Source organism: Rutilus rutilus (genome assembly GCF_951802725.1).
Source record: "Rutilus rutilus genome assembly, chromosome: 8".
In the NCBI taxonomy this organism is placed as follows: domain Eukaryota; kingdom Metazoa; phylum Chordata; class Actinopteri; order Cypriniformes; family Leuciscidae; genus Rutilus; species Rutilus rutilus.
Genome location: NC_140222.1, coordinates 31,134,466 through 31,159,712, shown reverse-complemented (window position 1 = coordinate 31,159,712; position 25,247 = coordinate 31,134,466). Strand labels below are relative to the sequence as shown.

Sequence of the window (25,247 nt, the reverse complement as noted above, 5' to 3'; positions counted from 1 at the left end):
GTCAGGTTGTGGAATGTCTGAGAAATGACATACTGTAATCTGGTGATTGTCCACGTTGGTCAGCGTCTGTTGGTGCAGTGTGAATTGGTCTTTACATGTAGCATGGCAGTCCCTGCGCTTCTACCTCCACCTGGAGCCTGTTATTTGTTTTGCAAAAATCCACCACTCCCATTCTTCTGGTCCAATCAGCGCAGGGCTGTATGAGATCTTACTGTCAATCACAGTTCGTGCACACGCCACAGATCCCCTCTCCCCTCTCGCGCACATTACAATATCACATGCACACGCCTGAAGTTCGCAGATGTGTTGGATTGTACGAAGCGTGATGGCGGAGAGAAAATCTACTAACAAGCTACCAATTCCTCGGTTAACAACCAGAGCTAGGAGGTCCAAAACAACCAAGGAAAAGAAAATGATCCTTCGATGCTGAAGAGACGGTTCACAGAAACTCGATGGGAGGGTGCTTGGCGGTAATGGGGGCGGGGCGTGAGAGTTGTAAACATTCAAAATTTTGGCTAAGTCCCCTCAATCTGCCAGACTTGCCGACTGCAGCTTTAATGGTTAGCGGTCTACATGCTGGTTTGGGAAACAGGCATTGCTCCAGTGTTAAAATAACATTCGACATAGAGCGATTTATCAGGAAACTCAGCCTAAATCAGATTATTTGTTTTCCTAGAGGTCAGATGCCCTGTAATTCGCACAGATGGGGATGTGACTGCATCAGGGAACACACGGGAAGGAACTTATGGCGATGTTATACATTTTGAGTGTGTATCTTCTGAGAAAAAGCTAGATGGAAGTAGTGTCATTCATTGTATGGAGAATGGCGTTTGGAGCGGACCTGTTCCACAGTGCATAGGTTAATTCCACAGTCTCTTGCCTTATTCAAGATCACTGCTTGATGTACTTGCACATTTCATGAAGAGATAACTACTAGAATTCCAAAATCATTTTCATCCGTAGGCCATTGGTACAGATAATTAGTGTTGCTATAATGAATTGTGATATGCTAATAGAGTATATTATAACCCCTAATAGACACTTTTTTTTTTGCTGTACAAAACTGGTAGTATATTTTATTTTCTGTAAACTAATTTTTCCTAATTATTGTTTTTGGAAGCCAAATAAGCATTTGATGATGAACATACTTTTTGACCATTAATAAAGTAGGATCAAGTAGTATGCTTGTGTGCAATATGAACATTCACTAAGCAGTGTGTCAGATAGTAATATGTCTGAATATGCAGTATTCATAAAACAGTAGGCAAAATCGAATTAGAGTTTGCCAACCATTTTTGGCATACTTGACCTTTTTCTTAACTCAGTTTTGCATTATGATGTCTTTACAGTAACTTGTCAACTTGATGTGTCTGAATCTGGAGCAGTAAGAACCATACCAGAGGGAAAAACCATTTTCAAAGCTGGAGAAACAGTGGAAATCATCTGCTCTGTCAAAAACCTGTTCTTATACAACCAGGAAACATTTACATGCACAAATAATGGGAAGTGGGATTACAAGCCATCTTGTGAGGGTAAGAATGTAGAGAAACACTCCTGGATTTGGAGCTGAATTCATTGAATATTTTTAAAAGCAGGTGAATCTTGTTTCAGAGATAAGATGTCAAGTTCCACACAACCAGCATGTGTATCTACCAACATTTTACTTCCGTGGAGATCTGAATTTGAATGTAAAAAAATCTTACAGTTGTGAGTCTGGATATCGTAAAATGTCAGCGGAGGCCACATGTGCACGAGACGGATGGACACCGAAACCACTGTGTGCTGGTATGTTCTGCTGTAGAGTATTAAAATCTGCACTACTCATAAAATCCCATAATATATATTCTATGCTTATGTGGATGTTTGTTTTCTAGAAATTATGTGTGACCCACCAAAAATCCCAAATGCAGAGATTGTGGGAGGTCAGAAACAAAAGTATAAAATATCTTCAAGAATAGAATATAAATGTCGTCCTGGATTTGAACCAGAGGAACTTGTACAAATCACTTGTGATTCCGAGGGCCAATGGACAGACATACAGACCTGCACTGGAAAGTTACACCTTGATGTTGTTTTGTTGTTTGCTTTGCTTTGATTATATTGTATCATAAATTCAGATACTTTTAATGAAAACTTTTAAGATGATTGGATGAATCATTTCCAAGCCATAGATAAATAACGTCTCGGTTACGTATGTAACCCTCGTTCCCTGAAGGAGGGAACTGAGATGTTACGTCAGAGACTGACGAATGGGGGTTTCGCTAGAGAGCCCTATCACCTTCGAGTTATTAGAAAATGAGCCAATGGTATGACAATACCATGGGTCTGCGGAATTTGCATCGTGAACTCCGCCCCACCGCGTGGGTATAAAAGGAGCCGCGGGTGCAATCTCACATTATGCTACCTGCTGAGGAGCCGAGACTGTGCGCCCCGGCCATTTCAGTGGTACAGCGGCAGTGGCATGGGGATGTAACGTCTCCGTTCCCTCCTTCAGGGAACAAGGGTTACATACATAACCGAGACGTTCCCTTTCAGTCAGTCACTACGAGTTATGTCAGAGACTGATGAATGGGGGACCCAATCTAATCTCGCCAATGCGGCTGTCTTCCAGTGTCCTCCGCAAGCCCCAGCTCCTTGTCGTGAGGCTAGCATGAGTGAAGGGCCAAGAATACCAAGGTACACTGGGTAGCATATCCCAGATGGAATATGTGACACAGCGCCTACCCGCAGGGAGGACTTAGAATACACATATGACCCGAGTACGGGATGCATATGGAAAACTCAGAGGTATTCAGCCCGCAGGTCGGAATGTTTCAACCTCAAGATGGCAAGAGGGGTCTTGCCGAGGGAAAACACGTGCTCGGAGTAGACTTACCATGGAATATACACATGTGGGGGTTGCCCAACCGGGGAACCATGCACATGGAGGCACCTAACCGATCACGAGGGCTGACCAAACGGGCATGCTCTCTGGTGATGGCATCAACAGTGCAGGAGGAACTCATCTGAGTAAAATAGTGCACGTATCCAATCCGTGGAGTGGGGTGGAGTTTGCGGTGCAAATTCTGCAGACCCATGGTATTTTTATACCATTGGCTCATTTTCTAATAACGAAGGTGATAGGGCTCTCTAGCGAAACCCCCATTCGTCAGTCTCTGACATAACTCGTAGAGACTGACTGAATGGGAACTGATATATGTGTCTTTTTTCTAATTTAAAAAAAGTAAGGCAGACACTACATACACTACTGTTAATATATTGTTGAGTATTCAAAAATAGGTTATCTTTCTATATACAGATGGTACATGTCAGGAGCAAGAACTAAAAAATTTAGAAATTCTATTTGGACATCCAGGCATCACTTCACCTTATAATCCTGGGCATATCTTAGTTTTTCGATGCACTGATGTCAACATGAGATTTTATGGCCAACGTGCAATTGAATGCCAGCCAGATGGGAGGTGGAATTACCCATATCCACAATGTGGAGGTACAAATTTATTCTTTTGTGTTTATATTTAGAAACATTTCTATAAATCAGAATCTAAGAAGTAATCAAATGTGTTAATTTACTACCATCTGAACATGACCATCGACATTTGAAATCTTATAACTAATTAATAGTATTTTTCATATAATATTTTGCATTAAATTGTTCCTCTAGGAACAGTTGAGTGTTCCCAACCAACAAGGGACTTGCGATTTGTGAAACTGTCAGATAAGAAAATTGTGTTCAGCAACTTTGAGATACTGAAATATACGTGCAATAAACCGTACAATGAAACTTCAGGAGGAGCTTTGATGTGTCAAAATGGAAAATGGAACGGAACATTTGTCTGCAAAAGTGAGTCCCCACAAAATCTTGCATTCACATTTATTTATGCTAAAAGTAAACCCAACTATCTATGATGATCCAATCCCAAATGTGGATAATTTATGGGTGCATCAAAAAAATTGATATATGATACAATATATATATATATATAACATACATACAATGATACAGCTGTCACATTCATGTCTTGTTTAGTTCATATGGGTCGTTTACACTGAAAACTTTTTATTCATTTTGGCTGTTCATGTACATGACAACTGGCAAACTTTTGAAAACGGGTTTCAATGTGCACGTTTTTGAAAATTATATTGTTATTGTCTTGGTGTAAACTACAAAAACGCAAATTTGTGAAAGTGGTGACGTCATGTGCATGCGTATTTTCAAAACGATCCCCATTCACACTGATCCAAGAAAGCGATTCAAAATCGTGCCAGGCCAGTATTGACGATGTCAGATTGTGTAAAGAAAAACGATGTGCCTATAAACTGAACATCTAATACACATGTGCAATAGGTGGTTTGCAGTCACGTGATTGTGATGACGCGCGAAATTCAGATGGAGGGCAGGAAGTGAAGAGCGGAATGGACGAGATGGAGGAAAGTCCGAACTGTACTACTTTAGACGCTATTACAAGCAAAAAATATAACAAAAAAATTAAACATATGTTGGACGTGATCCTTACGTTATGAAGAGGAGCGATTTTTCAATTGAATTGAAAGATTTGCCTGTAACGTTACATTTGTCTTCAGTTACAGGAGTAACTTACAAACTCAAAGAAAAGAAGAAACAATTACTTTAACTTTACAAAGTTCAGAAACTGGTCCGTTACACAAACATCCACATAAATTGTATTAATTCACCTTTGACGAAGTGATCACTGCACACACAGGCGTTTTATGATTCGGCTCCTCCCGACCGCAGACGTAGGTTTGCAAGTCATTTTTTTCCGCCGTTTTTCGGTCAATTTCTTGCATTTTTCCCCCTTATGAACAACAACTTTTGGTACACGATAAAACTCCTCGTGGTTTAATCGATTTGAGCAACCATAAACGACGCAAAACATCGGCATTTTGAGTTTGTTATAGTGCTTCCTAAATGTAACAAATCACTTCCTGCCCTCCATCTGCATTTCGCGCCATGGCAACGCAGTGACGTGCCGTCATATGCAAACAAGCTATTGCGCATGACATCACCGTTTTCACAAATTCACATTTTTGTAGTTTACACTGAGACGATAACCGTATCATTTTCCAAAACTTGCACGTTAAAACCCGTTTTCAAAAGCTTGCATTTCCAGGCCTTAAAACGTCAGTGTTGTGTAAATTAATGGTGTCGTGTAAATGGAACCTTAGGCCTAGTACACGGGTATTTTTATAAAAAGTTTTTCCTCCTCCTTTTAAAAAAACATTTACGTCCACATGAGCTAATACACTCTATGAAGCGCTGTTAAGAGCATTCCAAACCAACAGGTGGCGATATAACCCTAACCATAAAGCCATGTTGGCCAATCAGAAACCTGGAAAAAAGGTTATTTCAGGTTCCGGATCTGACGTCACAAGCCAAAATCTTGAAGATTTTTGAGTTTGAGTTTCTAAAAATCTTCACCCTGGCAGGAGTTTTCAAAAAAGTTCGGTTTCAGTGACCGGATACTGCGATTGCGTGTGGACGAACAGCCAAACCGCATATAAAAAGCTGCGGTTTTGAAAATACCCGGGTTTGTGTGGACAGGGCCTGAGTTTCACAGTCATGATCAGGGGTGTGTTTCCCAAAAGCATCGTTAGCCAACTATGTTTGCAAGTTCCGTTGTTATCAGCATAGTTCAATGAGTCGGTGTTCGTTCCAACCACCGCTCTCGACCTGTGGTTAAAGCATAGTTTCCAGTTTGCATGACATGTGGACTTCATAAATCCTTATCTTGAGCAAAATAAGTAAGCTGACATTCAGTACAATCTATATCTTTTATTTAGGATACATACAAATGTCATTTACATCTTTTAGTTTGTCAAGAGATTGAAAGCACCATTTTTTAAGACTGGCATTGTGCGAACGTGCTCTACTACGTAAAAACGAGCCTATGATTGAATCTGGAAATAGAGCAAAAATAACTGAGAAAAATGAGAAATAGTCCTCATGCTACTGTATGTCTGTAATTTATAGCAAACCATCTAGTATTAATTCGATCTCAAACAGATTTATTAAAAGAAGTTAGTACTCCACCTCGTGCGTGACGTCATAAACCAACATGGTTGAACGACCACTTTGTGACAATACGGTTTCAGGAAACAGTCGTGACTAGCTAGCTGATTTATTCAACGATGCATCGTACTATGGTAGTTAAGCAGCGAGTTACGTCGTCGTACGGGAAAACGCACCCCTATTTGGCTGGAAGGTGTGTGTTCAAAACGTGTAAAGCACAGGTAGTTCCAGTCAGTTTAATCACCGTTCTGTATTAATGTGCATGAAGCGCAATCACACACACACACACACACACACATAAAAACAGTCACTTGCACTCAGAGACTGGAGATCATGCTTTGACCAGAAACATTCAGGAGCACAGAAATTTGTTGTCAAATGCTGTCCCAAGACTTTCATTAGTATAATCGCGGACACTAAATGCTGCTCAAAAATGTACAGTATATGAATGTTTTTTTGTTTTTGTTTTTTTTTTAGGTGGGATCTGTCCACCACCTCCATATCTTCAACATGGAGACTACAGCATCATCAGTACGGAAAAAGATGTGATTACAGAGGTATCGTACACTTGCCAGTCTTACTATGTGCTGGACAAGCAACAGGAATCTTATAAGTGTGTGGATGGAAAATGGGAGACTCCTCCGAAATGTCTGAGTGAGTCATTCAATTACAAATTAATTCTCTTTTGCTTTTTTTGTAAAAACAGATCTCTAATTGTTTTGTATTGTTTTTCACTGGACGATGTCTCTGTCATAGGGCCTTGTGAAATTGATGACATAGTTGAGAAGTACAATCTACGGCTCCCTACAGGAAAGGTCTATATAACGCATGCTAACAAGTATAGGCTTAACTGTACAGCTGGATGGAATACTGGAAGTGAGATGAGAGCATATGTGGACGTGTCGTGTTCTAATGGGTATCTTCAGATTGACAAAAGTTGTGAGTAATGTTTCTCGTTTTCAATCTGAATTAGTCATGTTGGTGTTCTGTACATTTATTTATTCATTTGTTTGTTTTTTTCCAGGTGATACACAAAATAACTGAAAATAAACTAGAGTGGTAGTTGAGGTAATGTAACCCAGTTTGATTTTAAGAATGACTTCTAGTATTTACTTTTAGATGTTTTTTAGCACTAAATGTTGATATTTAAAATGACTACTGCAAACCCAAACTGATGAATATTAAATATTTTCAGTGGCGTAGTAAAAATTCAGCATGCAATTATGTTTATGAAGACGGAGAGACACACTCAAGCTTGTATCTCATTCTCATTCAGCTACAAATATTACTTATAGAATTGTATATTATCTCTGTCACAACCACCAGCTGGAGTGCCCATGATCTCCCTCAGAGGACACTACTTCCATCTGCTTTCTCAACATGAACTACTTTTCCCATAACCCATTGCTCGGAATAACTAGTGTTTTGATTACTTTCACCTGTGTGTTATTATTTTATTTACTCTTACCTATTTAAGCCCTGTGTATTCACTCATTCGTTGCAAAGTCTTGTATGTTGTTACACTGCATTTATGCGTTATCATGGTTTCCTGTGTCTTGGTTTTTTGATTATCTTCCCATATTCTTGATTTTCCTTTTTGCCTGTGTTTTCGACCCTGTTGCTTTTTTAGATTGTTTGACCCTTTGCCTGTTATATGGATTATGATTCTGGATTGTCCCAATAAAGCTGCATTTGGATGTTCAACACAAGTCTCTGAGCCGTTTGTAATAATCTTAAAGAAATTGTTTGTATTTATTATCTTTTAATATTCATTTAATGACCCTTGTGATTAAAAAACATGTTAGTAATTATAGTGACTTTGGTGTGGATTTTAGTTCAACATATTTCTTGCATTATTTATGCACTTAATTTATGGAAAACATTTATTTATGCAAACTCAGCAAAAATAAGTCACCTTTTCAGGATACTGTATTTTAAAGATAATTTTGTAAAATCCAGATAAACTGTACAGATCTTTATTGGTAAGGGTTTAAACAATGTTTTTCATGCTTGTTTACTAAACCTTAACAATTATTGCACATGCACCAGTGAAAAAGTCCTTAAGACACAAACAATTTACAGAGAACTGAACAATTTATGATAACTGAACTGAGCTGGACGATGACATCATTTCTTCAGAACTGCTTTATAGATAAAATGAGCTAACTTAATAATTGATGATCTTTACAACAGAACTGAATCGACACAGAACTAACTTCAGCTGAACAACAGCCGAAACTGACTGCTACTGTTGATATTGCCAGCCTGAGTTTCCCAGTAATGTTTCCCATTCCTAATCCAGTCCGACTTCTGACCTGTAATGCTGCCTGAATCATAATCATACACTGTTCGCTCGATGGCCAGAGGAGAACTGACCCCCGACTGAGCCTGGGTTCTCTCAAGGTTTTCTTTCTCCATTCTGTCTCCTGATGGAGTTTTGGTTCCTTGCCACTGTTGCCTTGGCTTTTGGCTTGCTTTGTTGGGGACATTTAATATTCAACAATATTATTGATCTGCCTTACTTAAGGTGGATGGTGATGCAATTTTCTTCTAGAAACAAACTTTGTTGTATTATTTTCATGTTATCACTGTGAAGCTGCTTCCATATGTGACACTCACAAAAATAGGTTTTGTTGAGATGATTGTCTTTTGTTTTATTTTATTTTATTACAAATTAAATACTGTTGAGAGAATGCACAGAAGCGCACTATGACATGCTGTTTCACAGAACAGACACAAGGTGGCAGTACCTTTCAGCCGCGTCACTCTGGGACCCTTAGCGAGGCGCGGAGGAAGAGAAGCTCATATTCCGGTTGAATGGAAAGAGAGCAACAGTTGTCCCGCGTCTCTTATAACTTTGTTATATTTGCAACATTTTCAGGTTTGTTGTACATCTTTTATATGACTTGCAAAGGGTTATAAGCTAATATGAATCCTCAGTGATGTGTGTTTAATAAGCTAAAGGTATGTTAAGTGTGTAAATAGTCAAGTTCAATGATAACGTTGTGGAGTTGAGAGGAAATGGCGGCCGACGCTCGCACTAATGTTTTCTTTGATCTATTCCTAACTGCTCAGGGATATTTCTGAGTTTATTACTGTGTATGTGTAAAGTAACTGTGTGCGGAAGACTATGCATTACGGGTAATAAATGACGTTTACAGATAAATAAATAGCAGTTTACAGATGTAGCTTTGGGTGAAACGCACGTTGTAATATTAGACTATCATTTTATTTCGGTTCATAGGAAGTAAGTGTAAAAGTTATGAGACAAATATGTTTAATATTGAAGTTTGTACTCATGTAATGTAAATACAATTTAACTTAACTGCAAATGGAATTTATTCTGTTATATTAAGTGAACACTTAGAAAAGGTATAATGAATACAGAAATACTCGGTTGATGATAGATACCAGAGAATATGGTTAGAGGAAAAATGTGTTTACGGTAAGATAAAACTGTGATAAGTGAATGTTGTGGAAATATGTGAAGATACATTTATGTGGAAATGTACTTTTGAAGAGAATGTGACTTCATGTTATCCAATTGTGGATATTACCTGTGTTTCAATACAGAGCAACAAAAGATAACAGTAATAATTCTTGAATGCAGATATAAAGTTGAAATGAAGTTGTTAATAAAATATATTCCGGTTGAATGGAAAGAGAGCAACAGTTGTCCCGCGTCTCTTATAACTTTGTTATATTTGCAACATTTTCAGAGCACTTCGACCAGGAGTATCAATATACATCTGCTAGCGGACCCCTGGCCGGGACCCGTTACACATACAGTCTGTATTGTAAAAAGTGCTATTTAATTAAATTTTAATGTCTGCTCGAGCACCAGACTTTTCAGAATTTTCACCTGCAACAACCGATCATATTTTCATCAATACTTTACTCTCAATAAAAGAAAACCAACCAATATTTAAACCTCTTAGTTTCATTAAATGCAGCATGGCAATAAGACAAGTAAAATTTCATTTGCTTTCTCAATTTTTTTGCAAATATTGTAGCACTGATATCGTAACCTTCAGCCCTGTTATCAAAGTTAGGATAAGGAAATATGATCAAACAATTTTTTCTCTCTCAGATTTTAGTATGTTTTTCGGTCATGACAACTACTACTGTAGCACCTACTGAGGCTTAAAGGGACACTTCACCCATTTGCATTAAGCTTTGTATTGTTAGAAACCCAGTCATATATTATAATAAATGTGGATTTTTCATCCATTTTTCCCTGAGATGGGAGAAATAAGGATTTAAGTGTTTTACTTCCTGCTTATTATGACGTAAAAATCATCATTTTGCATCATAATAAGCAGGAAGTCACATTTCATTGAAAAGTGTAGAGACTACAGACACTCGTTCCTCATCTTTCCCAGGGGGCGGGAACCGCTCACGCTACAGGCCTATTACAGATCAGTGGGTGGGACTTGACTTTCTGAAAACTAAAAGCAATATCCTCCATCTTGTTTGGAAGCTAAGCTAACAGGCGCTGTGGAGACAGATGTAAAGTTATGACAATAGCGGAGGAGAGTGCTCAATATGATATAGAGGAAGAGGATTTCAGAAGTCTGATGCTTGAATCAGGTGTTTGTGGCTACCTTTACAAGCCGCATTATAGCGAAGAGCAGCCGAGGCAGAAGACCTGCCTGCCGCGGACGAGGAGCCCGGACTGGCTCGGGTTAGGGCGGACTGGTGGCGCCGGTGATCTCACTATGCAACTACGAACCGCTACGAACACAGAGATAGAGTCCGACTGTGGCAAAGAATTTCAACAATGACAACTTCTCCTGGATGAAATCTCTGAATCAGACGAGGACACGGACGTTTGTGTTGTGAATCAGACGAGGACACGGACGTTTGTGTTGTGAACTATCCTAGTTTCGCACCGCATCTGACTGAACATCCAGGTAACGTTACAATGCAATAATTCACCACTTCGAAAGAAATACAAATGAAGAGTAATTCACTAATGAGTTCGCCAACTAACTAGACATTTTGTGTGAAATTAATTTCAAGCTCTGGTGGTAGCTAGCCTTGTAGACGGAAGAGTTATTTCTCTTAGGCAGATATGCGCTTTCTGGATTAGTGGGAGTGGCTTGCGCAGCTGTGCAATGTGGTGCATTGTGGGAGTTGGTGTCTTTCATACAAATGCGTCCTGAAGTTACTTTCTTTCTTTCCTCGGCCAAGAAGGCACCAAATTCAAAATTAATTTTACATTTCGACTACATATATGACCCACTTTCAATAAAGATCAATGTTCCCATGGGTGAAGTGTCCCTTTAACTGTATGCTAAATTTACACCCCTGTTGCTCATTCTGGATTTCTTTTTTTATCAAATTAATTTTTATAAATATATTATGAAATCACATGTCATGGTTTTTATTATTTGTCACAAATTTTGGAAACAGCATTGCCAAAAATTTAAACCTCATTGAAATTGAAAAGACCATAAAATGACTCAAATAATATTTAGTTTGACATGTAGGATAGATGAAAAAAAAAATAATAATAATTTTGATCCTATTCATGCCAAAACTCAGCACATGACAACCATTTACTTATAAAGGTAAAGACCTTTGAGTTTAACATTTCAATGTTTACCAAAAGTCCACACCGTAAGATCCCGTAAATGACATCCAGTTTTTACGGTTTAAAAAAGACAAACATTTTTTTCTTTTTTTCAGTGTGAGATAAGGAGGGCAATCTAGGTCATCTAGACTCTAGAGACAACAACAGTTGTTTTTTTATTTTTTTATTTTTTAGCACATACTGATACTTTAAGGGTCAAACTCTTCTTTTACCTCAATGTATGTTTTAGTAACATAAGTATTAATATGAAACAATCATGAATTAATTAATGTAATAATGTTCTTCCTTAAATGTAAAGAACACTAGTCAGTGAAAAAAATCTAAATCTAACAGGTTTAACCTGTAAAGCACAGCAGTGAACACATCAAATATTTTAGAACTTTCTTTTTGCTTCCTGTTTATATGTTACATAAATGTGACTTACAAAGTTTGACTTGTCTAGGGTAACTTGTCCTTTGGTTTGTCCAGATGACAAAAAAAAAAAAAGCTACTTGTGATGTGAACTCAAAATGAGAATTTCTGTCTTTTGGTGATTTTCCTTTAGTTGTGCGCAGATTGAAGGCAAGCTATTATTTTTGAGGTTAATGTTATTCATCTTAATATGCTTTTCAATTAGATTTTTTTTTTACTTGAAAGCAAATGAAGCAAGGGTGTAGAGTTACATTCAAGCTATTTTAAGGTATAAATAAATAAATAAAATTCACAGGATTTTTTTTTTTTTTTTATGTCATTTTTGTGATCAAAGATGATTTTTAAGGGATACAGTTATTGACTACAGGGGGATTTTAAACAAAATATTCTTCTGCACATCCACAAAGTGATCTGGTATAAAAGAGTCCTCCTTTTGACTTAGTAAATGATTCACTTTTTGATTCCCCATCATACAAACAGAGTGAGAAAACAAGTTACAGTCATTTGTGAAATGAGAGTTCAAAATGAGAGTTCCTGTACAATTCATCAGCTTTTCCTGTTTTCTATTTTCTGTTACTGTTGTGCAAGGTCAAGGTGAGTTCATTCATTTTTAGTAGAATGTTATTCATATTATATACACATCCAACACTTTTAAATGACCTTAACTGGTTTTAAAGAGTGTTGACTACTACATCTTTGTGTAACGTTTGTTTGTGCTTCTCAGAATGTCGTTGAGAGGATATTATATGAAAAAATAGAACCAGTTTGGAATATTATATTATGAATATTGAAACAATGAACGTGAACTGCGTGCCAGGTTTTACTGGTATAGATTCACTGCTGGCAAAATTGGCTTTCAATAAAACATGGCTGCCTATTCAGCAGAAAAATGTGAATAAAATTGAAATCAGTGCTACATGACTAGAGAAAATGAAGAAAAGGGCTGTTTAATGTTTTTTATTATTTATTATCATTATTATTTTTATTATTATAGAAATTATCAGAATTTAGATTTTATTTAATTCTGAGTGGATTATTCTCCAAATTAAAAGTAACAAAATAAAGAAGCTGAATTTTAAATATTTGTTTAAAAGTTTGAAAGTGTTGTGAATCTTCTTCAGTCTCACTCATGTCCAATGCTCTATGGGACAGATTAATTCACCACAATATACTTTATGATTTTATTCAAGAAGAACATAAGCGAACAGTTGTAAATATTGCTTGTGCACAGAGAGGTCCGGTGTAAGAAAACCCTCTCTTTGACTTTAATAAATGATTAACTTGTTGATCCCCAAGCAGACAAGAGTATCAGAGACAGACCAACAAAGATACTTGTGAAACTCCTCGGCTTCGTCTTTTGGTTGTTTTTCTTTAATGTCTTTTTCATTTAGATTTTATTGACTTGAAAATAAATGTTAAATTATATGCACTTCCCAAAACATTTAACTTTTAACAGCAAATGGTGATTTTAGTCTTATATCAGGGTCAGGGTTTGTTTTTGGAGCAACAGTGTTGTATACTTGCGAGAAAGGGTAAATGTGCTTTATGCTTTTTATTCTCTTTATATGTATTGTATGAAATGTATCCCCAAATGTGCTAAATCTGGCTGGACTCTGAACCCAGAATGTGATGGTAATACACCAGTGTTACATAACAAATAATTAATATGTGAAATAACACTAAAATCATTCTATCCATATTGCTTTCATTATGCAAAGAAACTCTAGTGTCACACTGAAACATTCTTAAATTAGATAGCCATTAACCTTAAATTCAAAACTGAATATTAAAATAAAACACGTATGTAGTTAATAAACTAATATTATATATTTCCAAAGCATTCAAGAAAATATTTGCTTGATCTTTTTGTTCTAAATGATGAAAGGAGTCAACAATATTTGTAAAAGTTGAGAAAATGGAATGAGATGATTTACTTTCTTCCTGTGATGCTGAAAGTGTCCAGCTGATGTTGTTGTTTTTTTTATTTTTTTATTATTGGGGAAAATCATGAGGCAACAGCATTTGCTGAGCATTATTATTTGGTAACTACAAAATCAGCTAAAAAAACCGACTTACTAATAACTACTTTCTAATAGCTTGCTTAATTTCCAGATAATAGTTTAGCAAATATATCTAAAAGTTCTCAAAATAGAAAATGTGCTTATACTTATTTAGGGACTTATTCAAAATGTAGTCTATTTATGGTAAGCTATATTTTTTCCTATTTTAGGATTAAAAAAAAAAAGAAGTAAATTGTCAGAATCATTTGTTTTCCCCAAAAGACAAAGCATGCAAATCCAGTTTCACACATTTGTTATGCTTCATCTCTTCTTACGCTTATTTCTACATAATTATGTCTTGTACAGAAGTAACTTGTGAGCTTAAGCCAACCACATTCGGAGTAAAAAAGATCAACCCAGAGGGAAAAACTATTTTCAGAGCTGGAGAAAGTGTGGAGATCACCTGCACTGAAAAATCCTGGATCTTTCAAACAAAAGAAACCATCAACTCATTTACATGTCAAGAGAATGGGCAGTGGGATTATCAGCCTGTTTGTGCGGGTAAGATTATAGAGAAACACTTCTGCATTTATTGCTGAACTTACCGCATGATATTAAAATAATGTAAATCTTGTTTCAGAAATTAGATGTGAAGTTCCACGTGACCAGCATGTGTATGACCCAAGATATTACTTCTCGGGAGATAAGAAATTGGGAGTTAAAATATTTTACTATTGCACGGATAGATATGATAAAACAGCAGAAAAGGCCACATGCACACGAGACGGATGGACACCAAAACCACTGTGTGCTGGTATGGGCTGATATTAAATCTTACAATTTGTGCATATATTATGAATTCAAATTAGAATGATGATATTTTTGTTTTACAGTAAACATGTGTGCAACACCAAACATCCCAAATGCAGAGATTGTGGGAGATCAGAGAACACACTACAACATCAATTCAAGAATACAATATAAATGTCGTCCTGGGTTTGAACCAGAGCAGCCTGTACAAATCACCTGTAATTCCCAGACTGAATGGACAGGCATACGACAATGCACTGGTATGATTTTTGTATCATTAATGATGAATTGGTTTTATTTATTATTACTATCACTTATTATTATTCTCATTATTATTATAAAAAAATATCAGAATTTTGATTTTACTTCATTCTGATTGGATGATTCTCCAAATTAAATGTAACAAAATAAAGACACTCAATTTGAAATATTTATTTAAAAGTTTGAAAGTGTTGTGAATCTTCTTCAATCTCACTCATTTCCAATGCCCGACAGATTGATTCACCACAATATACTTTATGATTTGATTCAAGAAGAACAAGAGCGAACAGTGTAAATATTGCTTGTGCACAGAGTGGTCTGGTGTAAGAAAACCCTCTCTTTGATTTTGATAAATGATTCACTTGTTGATCCCCAAGCAGACAAGAGTATCAGAGACAGACCAACAAAGATACTTGTGAAACTCCTCGGCTTCGTCTTTTGGTTGTTTTTCTTTAATTGTGGCCAATAAGGCAAGTTCTTTTTGTTGTTGTTATTTATTTAAATGTCTTTTTCATTTAGATTTAATTGATTTGAAAATAATCGTTATATTATATGCACTTTCCAAATCATTTAACTGTAGCTCTAGAGAGTGTTGACTAGTTGTGCAAGTACTTCAGCATTTAATATACACAGTTGTGTCGTTGTGTGACGTTTGTGCTTCTCAGAATGTCTTCGAGAAAACATTAAATATGGAAACTTAGAACCAGTTTAAAAATCTTCATACGCTGATGGTGAAACAGTGATAGTGAACTGCATGACTGTTATATTGTACTTGTGTAACTGGTCCGATTCGACCTGCTCCTTGCTGGATTCGAACCGGGGACTCTGATGTGGAAGGCAGATATGCTAACAAGGACTCTAAAGACCACAGCCTCTAGTGTCAATTGCTAGTGCATCTCTTGAGGCCAGGGGAGTGAGGTTTACACGCACAGCTCTTACTGTACTATGACAGTAAAGAATGTAAAAACATTGTGTTCACAGTTTCGTCATACTGCCTTTATCTTGAATTTTTTCAATATCCAATCAAATCATTATACATCTACATAATGACGACTCAAAACAAATGAGATCAGAATGTTTATGTTTTTAAACTGTTTCCTCGCAGCAAAGCAGAAATCGTGCCGTGATCTATCCGTGGTAAACGGGTTGATATACAGCCACCCCTCCAATGAAGAAGAAATCTTTTACACCTGCAACACGGGTTATAAACCCTTCACTGGGAACTGGTGGGATTCAGTGACATGCAGGAAAGGCTCTTGGTCTGAAGAACCTCGGTGCATCCGTGAGTTTTATTATTGTCAGTCTCAGGTGTTAGACGAATGATAGTGTACTGAAATGTGCCTCCTGTTTTCTGTCTTTACAGGGGAGGAAGAATGTGGTGCTTTTCCCAGTGTTCACCATGGAAAACTAAAGCAAAGCCTTCGTGATCGAGGAACTGCTGAAGTGGAATGTGATCCAGGGTTCATATCAACTCAAAGCTTCATAACATGTATCAGAGGTACATGGGAGAAACCAGTTTGTGAGGGTGAGCTTCTCAAACTCCTATTGTATTTTTGTGAGGAGCAGCGACAGCATATAGTGGAAAATAGACACTATTTATTGACGATGTTAATCTGGATCATACTGGATTTCATGAATTTCCATAAACATTTTTTTTTTTAGTGGATGTCAGTTGTAACATTCCTCCAAAGGTGGAATATGCATTCATAACATCTAAACCTGAAGAATTTTATGTAGATGGATCAAGTGTAACATATGTATGTCGAAGATCATATTTAATGAATGGGAAGAGTACAGTTTTCTGCCGCAATGGAGCTTGGGAAGAAACACCAACATGTGAAGGTAAGGTTTTGATTGGTTATGATAACTGACTTTTAAAACTTCTTACAGATTACAGATTTGACCATCAAGAGGAATAACATCAAGTCCCCAGATAAGTTTGTCATAGTGACGACAATAATTATAAAATAAATCAAAAACCCTGTGAAATCATAATTTGAGTTTTTGTAGGCTATTTTTTGTCCATCTGCACTAGATTAATATGTTATTGTAATAAAAACATTATCAGCTTGCTGGTATACTGGATGACTCATCCTGCGCTACACAGTTTTCTGTCCAATCAAATGCTCTCTAGAATTTAGAAGTTTTAGTGCCATTGTGCTATAATCCTTTCTTATAAAAAAGTTCTAACCTGAGAAAAAGGATTGTGAGATTTAAAAATGGTCACAATAATCCTCAGTGAAATCGGCAGACTGCTGATTGGTCAGAGAGAATCGTCACTATTCACTGCGTCATCATTGCACGCACCAGACGGAATATCCAGAATAAAAAACAGCAAAAACAAAAAAAACATCCAAAAACAGCATACACTCGATTTCCTCCATTGTCCTGTGTGTGTGGGTAGCGGCTAGCGGGTGTGTGTCGCGTAGAAGATTACGTCACGGCAGTTTCCTGCGGCGTCGCTATGACGACCAGGTACTATTCTGCAATGGAAAACAGAGTGAAAAGCGAGCTGAGTCGAGTTGAGCTGGTACTGGTAATGGAAAAGCGCCATTACTGTACTATGACAGTTACACTTGTAAAGAATGTAAAAACATTGTGTTCAGTTTCATTTTTGTCTTTGAATTTCTCTCAGTCATACTGCCTTTATCTTGAATTTTTTCAATATCCAATCAAATCATTATACATCTGCATAATGACAACTCAAAACATATGAGATCTGAATTTTTATGTTTTTAAACTGTTTCCTCGCAGCAAAGCAGAGATCGTGCCGTGATCTATCCGTGGTAAACGGGTTGATATACAGCCACCCCTCCAATGAAGAAGAAATCTTTTACACCTGCAACACGGGTTATAAACCCTTCACTGGGAACTGGTGGGATTCAGTGACATGCAGCAAAGGCTCTTGGTCTGAAGAACCTCGGTGCATCCGTGAGTTTTATTATTGTCAGTCTCAAGTGTTAGACGAATGATAGTGTACTGAAATGTGCTTCCTGTTTTCTGTCTTTACAGGGGAGGAAGAATGTGGTGCTTTTCCCAGTGTTCACCATGGAAAACTAAAGCAAAGCCTTCGTGATCGAGGAACTGCTGAAGTGGAATGTGATCCAGGGTTCATATCAACTCGACGCTTCATTACATGTATCAGAGGTACATGGGAGAAACCAGTTTGTGAGGGTGAGCTTCTCAAACTCTTATTGCATGTTTGTGAGGAGCAGCGACAGCATATAGTGGAAAATAGACACTATTTATTGACGATGTTAATCTCAGTCTTACTGGATTTCATGAATTACCTTTAACATATTTTTTTTTAGTGGGCGTCAGTTGTAACATTCCTCCAAAGGTGGAATATGCACTCATAACATCTAAACCTGAAGAATTGTATGCACATGGATCTAGTGTAACATATGTATGTCGAAGCTCATTCTTAATGAATGGGAAGAGTACAGTTTTCTGCCACATTGGAACTTGGGAAGAAACACCAACATGTGAAGGTAAGGTTTTGATTGGTTATGATAAATGACTTTTAAAACATCTTACAGATTTGTAACGTCTTACAAAAAAAAAAAAAAAAAAAAAAAAAAAATCTTGTATGTCAAAAAGAAGAGAGACTGTTAGATATTTGACAATCAAGAGGAATAACATCAAGTCCACAGATAATTTGTGGTGGGGACAACAGTAATTACAAAATCAATTTGCTCTGAAGACTCAGCAAAATCATAATTTGAGTTTAGTCCATGTGCACTAGATTAATATGTTATTGTAATGTTAAACATTATCAGTTTTAGCTGATATATGCTGGATGACTCATCCTGTGCTACACAGTTTTCTGTCCAATCAAATTATCTCTAGAATTAAAATCAAATGAGTGTTTAAGTGTCATTGTGCTATACTCCTTTCTTATAAAAAAGTTCTAACCTGAGAAAACGATTGAGAGATTTAAAAATGGTCACATTAATAAACCAAATGATGATAGCAACTCTTTAAATAAAGTAGTAGGGACACTAAGTATAATGTACACACCTGAATGCATCTGAAGCTATTAATGAGGGAAATCTGACTCCACAGTCTCTCTCCACATATATTTTTTTCTTTTTTTTTTGGCACATGAGAAAGATACGAGTATGAAAATAAAGAAATTCTGAAATACAAGTGCATAGAGCTATTCAATGAAATTCCAGAAGGACGATGAATCTGTGAAAATGGAAAATGGAGTGAAAATTTAAGAGAGTCACTTAAAATTTAATGAATCAAAAATCACATTTACTTACATAATGGTAAAAATTTACTATACATGACAAACATCAGCTGGGAATGATGGTGAATTAAGTGGAAAAATGTCATTTGCTTTATTAATTTATTTGTATCACTAACAGACCTTAGTCAGGACATGCATTATATTGTATATTGTATTTTATTATCTTGAATTTTTTATGAGGTTGTTAGGGATAGATGTATACTCCATTTTAAGCTCAGTTTTCTTTACTGTAACGCTGCTTGTTGAATTTATGACAAAAATGTAATTGTTATGCTAAACCACTACTTTTGCAAAAGTAATTAGCATAGTTACTCTTGAACACTGGGCCACATAAGGTATAAAAGCTTCTGTGTGGATAAATATGTGATCAAGTGTCTGCTTTCTCTAGAGGTAACATGTCCTCTAAACACAACAGTGGAAGACTTAAAAATAAAGCGATTCCATGATATTGAGGGTTCAGTCAAACCTGGACACAAGTTAATATTTTCATGCAATGGACAAGGGCTGATATTAAAAGGACAGAGAGAAATCACCTGTCAGCCAAATGGAGAATGGAGCAGCCCTTTCCCTAAATGTGAAGGTAAGGCCACAGAATGTAAAAGCTTTGGATTGGACAAAGACAGATCAATGATAGATCTGTTGTTCACATGGAGGATGCTTGATTTATCAAATCTTTATGTTCTTTAGAGGTAATGTGTGTCGCAAACCTGACTGTAAACATGAGATCAGACGTCACTGAGGATGGACACCCGGGGCCTGAGGTTTCAATCAGACCTGGACACACAATAACTCTTTCATGTGTTGGGAAGGGAAGAAAATTACAAGGACAGAGTGAAATCTCCTGCTTGCCAAATGGAGAATGGGACAAGCCATTTCCTAAATGTGTAGGAGGTAACCCTTATAAATATATGGGAATATACTTATAATGCGATATATTACATAATACATTTCCATATATGGGAAAGTAGTGCTTATATTTTTCAATATACTGCAATATATGCATTGACCGTGTATGGCTATATATTTATACATATAAAATATTTAGAAATTAAGGCAAAAATAGCATTACATGTAATATTCATAAAGTTGTATCCTTTATTGTGTACATATATTTCACATGCACGTTCCCATATAAATGTGAATGTATGTACACGCATATATACACACATTCAGGGAATGAGTTGCAGCAGATTTCTAGTTCCCAGCATGCTTTGCTTCTGACAGTTAAAGAAGAGAATTTTACAATTAAGTGTAATTTCATGTGTTTTGGTCAATATTAATGTAGTGGGAGAGCTGCTAGTGTTTAATGTTCTGTTATTTTGGAATTTAAAAGGTTTTCTGTTATGTGTTTTGGGGCTTTGTGCTGAAGAGTAGAGCCTGTGGTTAGGTTGACAATAATTGGCAAAACACCATTAAGACTATGAGCCCTATCATACACCCAGCGCAATGTAGTGCTAGGCAAATGTTTTGACGGCCTGCGCCACGTTGTTTAAATAGCATATGCATGTGCGCCCATGGGCGTGCTGGTCTGAAGGGAATGGGAGATGAGACTCTGATTGGTTTAACACACGTAAAGCCTAAAACACACCCATTACTCATTAAGGGACAACCCTCTTAGACCATATGCCGGGGGTGCCGACCATTTTTCCCGTCGTTAAACTAGCAAAAGTGGATTTGGACACACACTAAGTGCACTTGCGCCATGCGCTTTAGACCATGCGTTAGGTCGTTAAAATAGGGCTCTATATGTTACTATATTTAAAAAGTAATGGCTGTGCACTCCTCTGCACAGTGATAATGTTTTTGCTAAATACTTTAGTACATGCAGGTGTGCATGTTTTTTTGTTTTTTTTTAGATTGAAAATATGAAACATTTATAATGTAAATAATTATAAAATATAAGAAAAGTATTACATTATATATTTCTCTATAAAGCCTATGGGCCCTATTTAAACGATCTGAAACACAAGTATCAAGCGCGAAACCCAAGTAACTTTGTGGGCAGGTCTTGGGCGCTGTTGCTATTATACCGGCGGGATAAATTACCCTTGCGCCCGACGCAAATCTAAAATGTGTTGGTCTGAAGTAGCCTCATTATTCATAGGTGTGGTTTGGGCGTAACGTGAAATAAACCAATCAGAGCGACATCTCACATTCCCTTTACAGTTTTTTACAATCACTTTGCTACTATTTTCAGAACCTTGATGTCATTTTTCAAAACTCTAGACACAAAACTCAAAACGGTTATCACTTGTAACACAGGCTGTCTAATGTTCAAAACATTGTGCATTCAAATCTTTAAAGAAATCTTGCACTTGCACAATCATTGGTTCAGTAAACAAATTTACTGTGAAATACCATTGAAACATAACTATAGATCACCCACACACAAGCAACCGATAGTTTCACTGTGTCATTGTTTGTTCGTACAATCATTAAATATTGTAGAACAAAATAGGTGATACAGGTTTCATTATGGTACTACATGTACAGTAAATACATCTCTGTAAAAGTACTGCAGTAGTAGAGAGAATACTACAGACACAGTGGAATCATTGAACAAAGTTTGTGATATATTGATGCAAAACATTACAGTACAATCACAACATAGGTTTATTTGAATCAAAGCAAAAATAATTAGCTATGAAATAGAAAAGAAAAGACAGTACTGTAAAACATCAAATGCAGTGTTCCTCAACTTGCTTGCTTGTACTGTAAGAAACAAAACAGGAGTGATTACTGTACTTCTACATTGTCATCAACTCTGTGTTGTTCTGAAAATAGTAGCAAAGTGATTGTAAAAAAACGTAAACATGGAAGATTGTTTGTCTGTTTCTATACAACTATGCATTAAGAGTAATGCAACAGTTACTTATCATTTTGAGCAGTTGTATCAATTGATAGTTAGATCATTGTAAGGAAATGAATAGACACTCATTTGAAATGTAATGTGTGAATTGCCTTTTGAAATAGTAGTACTTTGATGTTAAGTTGTGTCATATTGAACAGGTGATTTTTGTTGAATGAACAAATGTTCTAAGTTTTAAAGTTTTAAATCTAAGTTTTATGTGTATTGTATCCAAGCAATTGAGAAAAGGGTTAGAGTTTTGAAAAATGTGCATTTTGATCATTGGTTGTGAGTTTTGTGTCTAGAGTTGTGAAAAATGACATCAAGGTTCTGAAAATAGTAACAAAGTGATTGTAAAAAAACTGTAAGAGCAGGCGCGCGCTTGTTCCATGGCAGATTGCTATTATAATGCGGTTCACAGCCGAAAAATAAAGCGGTTCACAGCCGAGGAGACCGACGTTCTCGTCAGGGCCGTAAAACACAGAGAAGTGACATTGTATGGGAATGGAGAAACCCACCCAAATTAGCTTTGGTTAAACAGGCGTATAATAATTTGGGTAAATGTGTAAGCTAGATTTATGTCTGTTTTTTCACATCTTCATGGACACAACAATGATTTCCCTCGTGTGTTAATATTTTTCCTTGTAATAATATATGATTTGCAAAAACGAAAACTGCTGCTTCTGCAGATGAGAGAAGCAAAGTTTATGCGCGTTGTGCACACGCTACATTGATTATGGCAAGCATGCGCCCTTAAAATAGTATATGAATAACATGCGCAACGCACCACTGACTTTAGACTAGGTTTTTCCTGGTCAGTGGCGGAATTGTTTTCTAAACCTGCAAAATAGCATCAGGGAACGTTTGCGCCAGAACACGCCTCCTCTTTTCGCTGAACCGCCCCCGGGAGCGCAAGTTCATTCCCTAGTTTACCGGCGTGCGTCTGTGGAGGGAAAAGTCCACTGCTATGTGCGCGGGTGCAAAATAGGAATGATACATGCGTCGGTGTACAAAGTCAATTGCGCTGGGTGCAAGATAGGGCCATATGTGTGTTTTTACTGTACACCGTACAGTATACTATGTGTATACTGTACACTGTACACTATGTGTAAATATATCTGCAATATACTGTATTTATTCACATGCATGCAGTACCATATCTTACATCTATATATTATGAAGTGTACTGAATATAAAATTACAAACATTATGATATATTAGTAAATATTTCAATATATGAAAAGCGGCAATTCTTTATGTATTTTTCAATATATGGTGATATATTAGCACAATATATTATTCTGAACATTTTCAAATATGTCATTAAATCGTTTAATATATTGATCATTTATATATAAGGAAATATATTTTCTTTGCATAAGGTAAGGTTCACAGGTTTAGTTGAGTTTTATTAGCAGTGTTTGCAAGCATCACTATTGCTCATGTTAAAGCAAATGCTCAACTTTGATACGTAATTCATCGACACATCGTCTCTCTTGATTTGGGCCAAGAAGATGTCCTAGCAACCACCCAGAATAACCTAGCAACAGCATAGCTACGCACTAGCATTGTGGCGATGAGCTTTACATGCATAACCGCAAATTCAGACACAAATTTAGATTTGGTTATAATATATTATATAGAAATATCCACAGATCTCTTCAATACAGAAAGGCATTTTTTAAAACATTTAAAATAAGACCCCAAATTTTCATTTTAATAATGTTCATTACATAAAATCATGTTCTTTGGTTGTGGCTGATATCGAGATTTTACTTTCTTTACAGAAAATGAGCCAAGGCCAATGAGTCTGAGGTTGAAAAAATTATTAATCGTATCATTTTTCTTTTGATAAAAAATTAAAACAGGTCCTACAGACCCAAACACCATACAAGGGTTAATGTCATTTGCCAATTTTTGTGGTGATCTAAAAATAAAAAAATAACTTTGCTTTGCCTTCAGGGAAATGTGAGCGACCACCACAAGTAGACTTTGCAGATACAACAGAAATGACAAAACCTGAATACAATTCAGGGGAGAGAGTTGAATACGTCTGCTTTAATAAATACACACTGGTTCAGCGTCACCCCTACTCCAAATACATGACCTGTGAACAAGGCGAATGGAGAGGGAATATTAAGTGTTTAAGTAAGTATGAACACTAAACCATACATCAAAGACATGTAAGGCTTTTCTGACTGTATTTATTTTTTTTAAGTTTGATGTAATCTTGTAGTTGTTCTGGTTCTGATAAATCAATGAATGTATATTGTGACAGTGAGATGTTGTTTGTTTCAGAGCCTTGTTCAGTGACGGTGGAGGAAATGGATAAAAGAGGAATAGAGCTGAAATGGCGTCCACGGGAAAAGATATTCTCACCACATGAGGAGAGAATCACCTTTGCTTGTCAGTCGGGCAAATATTTAATAGGCAGGATCCCCGTAATACAATACTGTAATGATGGAGTGATGAATTTGCCTGAGTGTGTGTGACAAGGAGAATAAAACATCACTGATGTATCAGCTGTAATAATAAAAAACAAATGGAGCTAATCAAAATAAAACCTTTTACAATTCAGTTTCTCTGATTTGTAATTCAATTTTCTCTGTCTTGCAATTAAAACTAAATGAATGATAAAATCATTATGTTTAAAATGTGCTTTTAAAAAAAAAACGCTATTACCTTATTTAATGAAAAATAATTACCTTATTTAATTAAAAAAAAAATAATCAAGTATTTTTACTATCACGCAAATACGGGGGAAAGAAATACATTAAACTTTATTTTTGCTCTGGGTTTCTGATTACAAATGTGATGACAGTGTCTGTGTCCAGACAAAGAAACACTGACAACAGAGAATATAATGGAGATAAAAAAGAAGGCTGTCTATTAAGTAACGGTACCTCTGTTATTAGTGGAATATTAAACTAAATATAGTAGCCTAAAGCCTATAGCTGTGGTGCGCGAGCTGATAAGAGAAAAACACGCAGTGGATTGAGCGCGCAGCGGCACAGAGGCGCGAGCTGGTCGAGCGC

The 25,247-nt window shown here is 36.5% G+C and overlaps 2 protein-coding genes across 2 annotated transcripts in view; both read left to right on the top strand.

The window, feature by feature from the left end:
* LOC311296138 (complement factor H-like) overlaps positions 1 to 24,789 on the top strand; it is a 118,123-nt gene extending 93,334 nt beyond the window's left edge. Inside the window, exons 12-23 of the mRNA XM_084417799.1 lie at positions 14,679 to 14,852; positions 14,932 to 15,108; positions 16,215 to 16,391; positions 16,473 to 16,634; positions 16,772 to 16,951; positions 17,864 to 18,040; positions 18,122 to 18,283; positions 18,421 to 18,600; positions 19,753 to 19,944; positions 20,052 to 20,255; positions 24,175 to 24,360; positions 24,511 to 24,789. Coding sequence (XP_084273925.1) covers positions 14,679 to 14,852; positions 14,932 to 15,108; positions 16,215 to 16,391; positions 16,473 to 16,634; positions 16,772 to 16,951; positions 17,864 to 18,040; positions 18,122 to 18,283; positions 18,421 to 18,600; positions 19,753 to 19,944; positions 20,052 to 20,255; positions 24,175 to 24,360; positions 24,511 to 24,704 — 2,165 coding nt within the window. The 3' untranslated portion in view covers positions 24,705 to 24,789. The remainder of the gene's footprint in view (positions 1 to 14,678; positions 14,853 to 14,931; positions 15,109 to 16,214; positions 16,392 to 16,472; positions 16,635 to 16,771; positions 16,952 to 17,863; positions 18,041 to 18,121; positions 18,284 to 18,420; positions 18,601 to 19,752; positions 19,945 to 20,051; positions 20,256 to 24,174; positions 24,361 to 24,510) is intronic.
* Positions 802 to 7,740, top strand: LOC311296155 (complement factor H-like). Its single transcript, XM_084417836.1, has 10 exons — positions 802 to 859; positions 1,350 to 1,532; positions 1,612 to 1,785; positions 1,875 to 2,051; positions 3,299 to 3,490; positions 3,665 to 3,844; positions 6,509 to 6,685; positions 6,788 to 6,970; positions 7,056 to 7,099; positions 7,227 to 7,740. The coding sequence occupies exons 1-9, from the start codon at positions 817 to 819 to the stop codon at positions 7,073 to 7,075; spliced, it is 1,329 nt and encodes a 442-aa protein (XP_084273962.1). The 5' UTR covers positions 802 to 816; the 3' UTR covers positions 7,076 to 7,099; positions 7,227 to 7,740.
* Positions 24,790 to 25,247: the final 458 nt, after the last annotated feature.